This window comes from Musca autumnalis, unplaced genomic scaffold, assembly GCF_047663935.1.
Source record: "Musca autumnalis isolate F117 unplaced genomic scaffold, ASM4766393v1 scaffold_1, whole genome shotgun sequence".
Classification (NCBI taxonomy): Eukaryota; Metazoa; Arthropoda; class Insecta; order Diptera; family Muscidae; genus Musca; species Musca autumnalis.
The window spans coordinates 280,704,629-280,712,336 of NW_027411644.1; the positions used below are offsets into that span (position 1 = coordinate 280,704,629).

The 7,708-nt window shown below is 35.7% G+C and overlaps 1 protein-coding gene across 1 annotated transcript; it reads right to left on the bottom strand.

Annotated features, from left to right (window-relative positions):
* Nucleotides 1–4,403: 4,403 nt before the first annotated feature.
* Nucleotides 4,404–6,763, bottom strand: LOC141391995 (uncharacterized). The gene is made up of 4 exons (XM_073964831.1): nucleotides 6,753–6,763; nucleotides 6,490–6,688; nucleotides 6,313–6,428; nucleotides 4,404–4,443 (listed from the first exon to the last, which is right to left on the bottom strand). Exons 1-4 carry the CDS (start codon nucleotides 6,761–6,763, stop codon nucleotides 4,404–4,406), a joined length of 366 nt encoding a protein of 121 aa, XP_073820932.1.
* Between the last annotated feature and the right edge of the window lie 945 nt (nucleotides 6,764–7,708).

Here is a 7,708-nt window from a genome sequence, read left to right on the forward strand (position 1 = left end):
CTCAGTACTTCATTATTTGAGATGTGATTTGTCCAGGATATCTTTAAGATCCGTCGGTATATCCAAATCTCAAACGAGTGCAGTCTTCTCTCGTCTGCTGCTTTTAGTGTCCATGTTTCTGCCGAGTATAATAGTACTGACCATATGTAGCATTTTACAAATCGTTTTTTTGTTTCCAGAGTTATGTCATGGCTCGTTAATATTTTTCTAAATTTATGAAAAGAGTTTCTTGCCATTTCAATTCGACATTTTATTTCTTTTGATGGATCCCAGTTTTCATTAATTTGAACTCCGAGATATTTGAATGTTGAGACTCTTTCTATTTGAGTACCATTGATGCTTAAAGGAGTGTTGGATTCGATGCCCCTTCTACTTATAATCATGAACTTTGTCTTTTTTATATTAATTTTTAAGGCATATGACGTACTGGCATGTTCAAGAGCATCTATTAGTTTTTGTAGTCCTGCGAGGCTGCTTGCAATTAGGGTGGTGTCGTCGGCATAACGTATATTGTTTATAATTGTGTTGTTTATTCTTATTCCGATGTTTTTCGCACATATTGAATCCTCAAATATTTTTTGGGAGTATAAATTAAATAGAAGGGGCGATAGTACGCAACCCTGCCTTACACCTTTCGAGATTGGAACATTTCCAGTAAGTTCACCATCTACTTGAATGTTTGCTGTCTGTTGCCAGTATAGGTTTTTGATGCATTTTATATCGCTATCCTCTAACCCAATTGAAATCAAAATTTCCATCAATTTGTCATGGTTGACCATATCGAATGCCTTCTCGTAGTCGACAAAACATATATATACATCCTTTTGTACATCGCGGCAATTTTGTATAAGTACATTCAAGCTAAGTAGGGCCTCTCGAGTTCCCATGCCTTCCTTGAAGCCAAATTGCGATTTTCCCATGTGTGCTTCGCATATTGGGTATATGCGCCTATGTATTATCTTTAAGAATATTTTAAGGGCATGACTCATAAGACTTATTAATCTATAATCTCCGCACGTCTTCGCATTATTTTTCTTGGGAATCATAATAAAAGTAGATTTCAGCCAATCTTGAGGGTATTGTCCTGTTTCATAAATTTGGTTGAATAATTTCAACAATAGTTGTTTATTTCTTCCATCTAGTAATTTAAATAATTCAGATGGGACTTCATCCGGCCCGGTAGCTTTGTTGTTTTTCATTGAATTTATGGCCACATCTAATTCGCTTCCTGTAATGCGTCTTCCTCTAAAATTGGTTCCTCTATCTGTGTTATGAATTTCTGTTCTTGTGGTATCTGTGAACAGACTTCTAATATATTTTTCCCAGTGTTTCTTCTTCTCTGAAGTTTCGTATATGGCTGTATTATTCTCGTCGAAAATAAATGCAGATGATCTTTTTGAATATATTCCAGATGCCTCTTTTAACTTTTTGTGGAGATTGAAGTCGTCATGTAGGATTTGGAGTCTTTCAATTTCCTGGCACTGTTTATTCAATTGCTCATTTTTTGCGGCCCGAATTGCAACTTTTATTTCTTGGTTAATTTCCCAATATTTTTCATAATTTGAGTTCTTATATTGACTCCTTTCTATGCGAAGTGCGCGTATCTCGTCCGTCATCCATGTGTCTTCTCTTTTAGCTGTTGTGGTTCCAAGGATATTGTTGGTTATGATATTCACGGAGTTTTTTACATTGTTCCATAGATTTTCGACATCTTCTCCATCAATATTGCATAGTTCTGCATTAAGGTGATCTTTCATGGATTGTTTAGTGGAAGGATCATTTAATTTTTGAATATTAATTCTTCGCTTTGGTGTTTTCTTTCGGATGGTAGTTAGCTTTATCTGTAGTTTGCACAACAGAAGATTATGGTCCGAGGGAACATCTGCTCCTGGGTACGTAGAGCATTTATTTATGCAGGAGGAATATCGCTTATTTATTAAAATGTAGTCGATTTGGTTTCTAACAATATTTCTGTTATTGTCTTGCGGCGATTTCCAGGTGTAAAGCCGTCTTGGGTGGAGGCGAAACATAGTATTCCCAATCTTAAAACGGTGTTCTTGACAAAATTGTATCAGTCGTTCTCCTCTTTCATTCCGATGTCCTAGGCCAAATTTTCCTGTGATTCCTGTTGTTTCTTCTTGCCCAACTTTAGCATTAAAATCTCCTTGGATTATGGTAATGTCGTGTGGTTTTGTCATCTTTAATAAATCTTCAACGTCGCAATAAAACTGTTCCAATTCGTCGTTATCGCTATCGCATGTTGGCGCATATACTTGAATTATGTTCATGTTTATAGGTTTTGCTGATATTTTTACCATCATCGCCCTATCAGAAATTGGAACATATCCAGCAACACAGGCCGCTATGTTGCTTTTTACTATTATAGCGACACCCTTTCTGTGAATTCCTTCTCTGTTTCCGGAATGGTAAATTTTTGCGTTCTGGGAAACAAATTCCGCATCCTCCGTCCACCACGTTTCACTGATACCCAGGATGTCAATTTGTAGTCTTTCCATTTCGCTTATGGTGTTGTCTAGTTTCCCAAGCTCATAAAGGCTTCTCACATTCCAGGTTCCTATCTTAAGTTTGGTTTTGGTTTTACCTCCGGGGATTCTTAGCACCCTCTGATTGCCGGAGACTGAGGGCCGTAGGTTATTTTGTGTGTTCATTGTAATTGTATGATTTTCTAGGACTTATATACTTCAGTGGTTTGCCGGGGCCTTCTGAAGGGTTTAGAGTATTCCGTCTCCATATTCAGCCGCTCCTCCTGGAGTTCAGACGCTGTTTGCTGCCGCCAATCCTTTGGTCAGACGCTGCCGTTTTCCATTTTTTTCTTTTGGTTCGCCCCGCATATTTTATTTCTGCGGTACCCGCCATATCTGATGAGCATTCCCCTATCCACCACCTGGGGAGGCGTCCGATGGGAGAGGAAAAAAGGGGGAAAAAAATAACTCCGCACGGAACCACCACGGTTACCACTCGCTAAATGTTCAAATGGTAAGCCATTAACATGTAATTAAAACACAATAATAACATTTAAATTTCAGATTTGCGATCCAAATCTGCGCATTTTAAATGTTAACGCTCAATATGGTGGATCAAGGCATGATAGCTATATATGGGGATGCAGCCCTGTTAGAACCCTGTTGGAGAATGCATATAACAGCGGTGAAAGAAGGACATTTTATTTAAAAAAAATTATAATGAAAGTAATTTTAGGTGATATGGGATACCCACTTGAACCATGGCTTATGCTTCCATTACCCAATGAAGTCCCTGGAACGCCTAGGTTCGCATATAATGAAGCCTTGTGTAAAACCAGAAACTGTATTGAAAGGGCATTCGGGGTAATGAAAAATACCTGGAGGTGTCTTTCCCGTCATAGAGTATTACAATACAATCCCGGATTTGCTGGAAGGATTGTTAATGCTTGTACAGTTCTTCACAACATGAAATGTCAATACCGCGGGGAAATTCAAGATTCTTTTTTGGAAAACGAGCCTATAATAAATGACAGAGAATATGTACCTGCTGAGGGTCAGCCATTGTTATCCGTTGCCCGACGAATTCAAAATCAAATCATCGAACAATATTTTACATAATTTAACAATTTTTCTTAATTGTGCTCCAAATCCATTTTTTAATATACTACAAATACACCTCCTTCTAGATTTTTAAAATCAAAACAATTCAAAATTAGTAGAATGAATTACTAAAATAAATTTCCCGCAAAAAATAAAAATTCGCGTTTTTAATTTATTGAGGTTACTTACTGTATAATAAATTGAAAGGTATGAATTATATGGGGTCTGAAAGAACGCCTTTCGAGTAAAAAATGGTAAAACATGAAGATTCTAGTAAGTAAAGGAACAGAGCTATAATTCGATTACATTCAATTCGATTTACATTCAACTTCGGTCCATGGGCGTAACCAGAACCACCCCCCCCCCCTGTTTCTTACAAAAAAGTTCATTTATGTGACAAATTATAAATATTACGAAAAGCAAGATTTGCTCCCTCCCCTAGAAAGAAAAAACAAGCATTCCTGCCAACGCCCATGAATCAGGCGATATAAAAATATTTATTTAACTTGGTATATAATTTGAATAAAATTTAATTCACATTTAAAGCCGATAGGCTCATAAAAAATCCATTAAGGTACATATGTAGAAACATAAATTGGTAATTACTACTTATATTACATTTAAATAATTCATTAACAGGTACGCTGAGTAATTAAAATTGACTCGCTATGAAAAATTAGTATGGAAGGTCGACCGTTGCTTAAAAGATTCATTCATCGCGGTCTCTTAAACGGCGCTCGATCTTATTCACAGAATTTTGTATCTTGTTTTGTGCCGCCAAAATTTCTCCAAGGAATGCTAAATTTTCCGATATTTTTACTAATGCTTGCGCTGTGTCTTTTTGAGCATTTGCAAGAACCTGAAAAAAGAAAGAAAGAGGTATTAATATCATTGATTATGTAAATACTACAACTATATTAAATACTATATTCTTGATAAGTTTTTGACCTACTACACACCTTATATTGCATATTAGAGTTAGGTAGGTTAGGTACCGTGATATGGGGTTAATAATAAAATAAGCTAAAATCCTCAATATAGCAAAATGCTCTAAAATTTGCCGAAAATCGGGTGTGCTTCGACATATCGAAGAAATACTGAATTTCAATAATGGTTAGATAAAGTCACTAAATTTTTCAAAATACAGAAAATCTTTGGGTACAATTCTATGGGGATAATATCAAAACTGAACCGAGTTGTTTAACACTTTAGCTGTTACCTCGAACAATATATGACGATTGGTAATTTGATCCTTGAAACAAGTTAAAGCCAGTTTCCATTAGCCCTTTATGTAAGGATCCGCCGAAAGTGCCTATCTATAAGGCATTTATTCCTCGAACAAATAATATTTGAGGTCCTCAGGATGTACGCTTTGTGTATACAATCAATTTCGCTTTTGTTCAAAAAATTGTTAAAGCGTGATCAGTTGAAATGTAGTTATGCAACATTATGTGTGTTCGTTTAATTAAAATTTGTACGAATTGTTACTGGAAGTTCTCGTTTTCTCTACAGTACAATGCAAAAGACCTTAGTCCTTTACAAGAAGATAATGGAAACTGACTAAAACTTGGCTCAAGGATCAAAATACACAAATTTATGAAGCAGCATTTAATTAATACTATTGGATTCACCACTAGCAACTAAAATATGTTCGTCTAAGCTCAAAGAAAAAAATTATTCTATTATATCTATTATTCCAAACTCCTTTTTTTAACAAGAAATTGACGATTTATAATATTGGTGTAAGTACTAAATAATTTAAAACAAATCGCCCCATTTCTGTTAATGAATTATGACTTGGGATGTTAACAATTTTAAAAAACACAAAGAATAAATGTAACCATGTTGTTTGACTCCTATTATTTTGAACACAGCTGTATATATGGGTTAACCATATTGATCAACAGTAACAACCAATAATCGAAGATGTTAACAAATGCTTTCAAAATGTAATGGACGTTTCACAATATCTCGTTTTTTCGATAAATATTTCACCACAACTTTTTGTAATTTGCTGTTGCCAAACTTTTTATGTCTTCTTCGGGTAAATCTACATCTTTTATAACTTGGTGGTCTTGTGGAATATCTCTTCGATATTATGTCCCTCTTCTATCAAAACACCTTTAATTTGTTCCCATGTATGTGAGTTATTCAGGTATTTCGCATTCAACAAAAACACTTACTCACCAAAAACAATCATGTGTTTTTGAGTAATTGGATCCCCTAGTTTAATGCACGAGTACAAAGCAACTGACAATACGGAAGTAGACCATTTTTTATGCTTGTTAGTTTTTGTAACAGTGTTTGTTCTTCTACTCAATCTGGCTCTGGGTCTATCTCCAGTTCCAGAAAAATGGCTGCTTCGATGGGATGTAGCCACAGACCCACTGGAGTTAGATGGGATGGGTGGGAGTAGGTTTGGCAAGGCAGTTGAAAATATGCTGTGTGTTTGCGGGTCCATGTCGCATACTGGACAGATGTTGTCCGGTGCTAATACTTGCCCAATAGGAATTTAAGCGACTGCAATATCCTCAGTCAAAAATACTCTGGTTTGTGTTGGCAGCTGACACTCCTCACCTGCGATAGATGGGGGGATGTACTCCGAAGACTTTAATCACACTACATTTGCTTATGAAAAGATTCTTCCAGTAAAGCAACACAATGAGGTGCTTGTTAGTAGTTATATTTATTCACTGCGTATTTTGGAACGCACTTTGATTTTTGTTACCTTTCCTCTATGGAAGTGAGTAAGCCCTTGGTAAGTGGCTTATTTCCCGTGGCATTGCGTTCCTTTTTTAGGGTTTTGAATTTGGTCGACGTTTTCGACTTTAAATCGCGCCAAACCTGAAAAAATATAATATCATTAGAAATTTGAAAGAATGAGAACAAATAACTGAGGTCTTACCGTTTGCCATTGGTCGGAAGTCTTGACTGCACCCGGGATTTTATTTAGTTCCTCTGTGATTTCTAACCACTTCCTCCTTGCACTTTCCTTGCCGTGCATTGCCGCAAATTTTCCTTCACCCAATCCTTTGTTACTTTCAAGGAATGTTAGAAGGGCAGATTGCTGAGCTATGCTTGCTCTAGGGCAACGAGATTTTTTTCTAAAAATAAAAAGAAACTTGAAAAATAAAAAAGAAAACTTTGAATTATTTATGTTCTATTTACGCGCTTTCCATTTTGAAATAATGTGCATATTTTTTTTGACACTTGCCATTCTACCGACATTCGTCGCCAAAATGTATCGATTTCATTTATCGATAACTGTGAGTTACAGAATAGCACTTTCGGTAATTCAACCGAACATTTTCGTTAAGTAACGATATCGGTTCGGTAGAAAAAAAAGTTACAGAATCCCACTACTGAACGTAATGAATGACACATCCTCATGGAGATCTGTAAGAAAGAAATATATAACACATAAAATATCAAATATATAAAATATAAAATGTGAAATATAAAATGTAAAGTATAATATATAAAATATACAAAAAATGCCCACTTATCCCTATGGAATAGAGAGGAATTAGGAAAAACCACAAAAATCCTATGGGGAGACCCAAATGAGGAAAAAACTAAAAACCTATTACTGCTAGGTAAATCAGAGTTGAGTAGACTTACAGGTGTTCTTACAGGTCACCTGGGTTTACAAGCTCATCTGCAAAAAATTAATTGTGCAGACAACAGAGAGGATGATGAAACATTGGAGCATTTTCTCTGCCAATGCCCCGCTTTCGCAAACATCAGATCCCAGTTTTTAGAGAACGACACAATACCAGTAGTGGGATTCTGTAACTCATTTTTGCTGTTATCGATAATTGTCGTTAAAATTAAAATGCTTATAATTTCGATAATTAACGAAAATTTTCGGTAAGCTAACGATGAATAAAAAGTAGTCGCTAGCCTCTACCGACACAAACATTGATGCCAACTTTTCTTTATGTTCTTAGTCATAATTTTGCGATTTAATTTTACCGATTTTTGTCGGTAACAGCAAAAATGAGTTACAGAATCCCACTACAGATCTTAATCAGGTAATTGTAGACGACCTAAAACAATTACGGGATTTTGTTAAGGGAACAGAGTTCCTTAAATAAATTATAGTAGAGTCCCCTTCTTCAAAA

Excerpts from the sequence above, each read along its gene's own strand:
- LOC141391995 (XM_073964831.1), bottom strand. Across the intron at positions 6,429-6,489 it reads CTTCCGACCAATGGCAAACG|GTTTGGCGCGATTTAAAGTC; the intron begins GTAAGACCTCAG and ends ATATTTTTTCAG. Across the intron at positions 4,444-6,312 it reads CTCACTTCCATAGAGGAAAG|GTTCTTGCAAATGCTCAAAA; the intron begins GTAACAAAAATC and ends TTCTTTTTTCAG.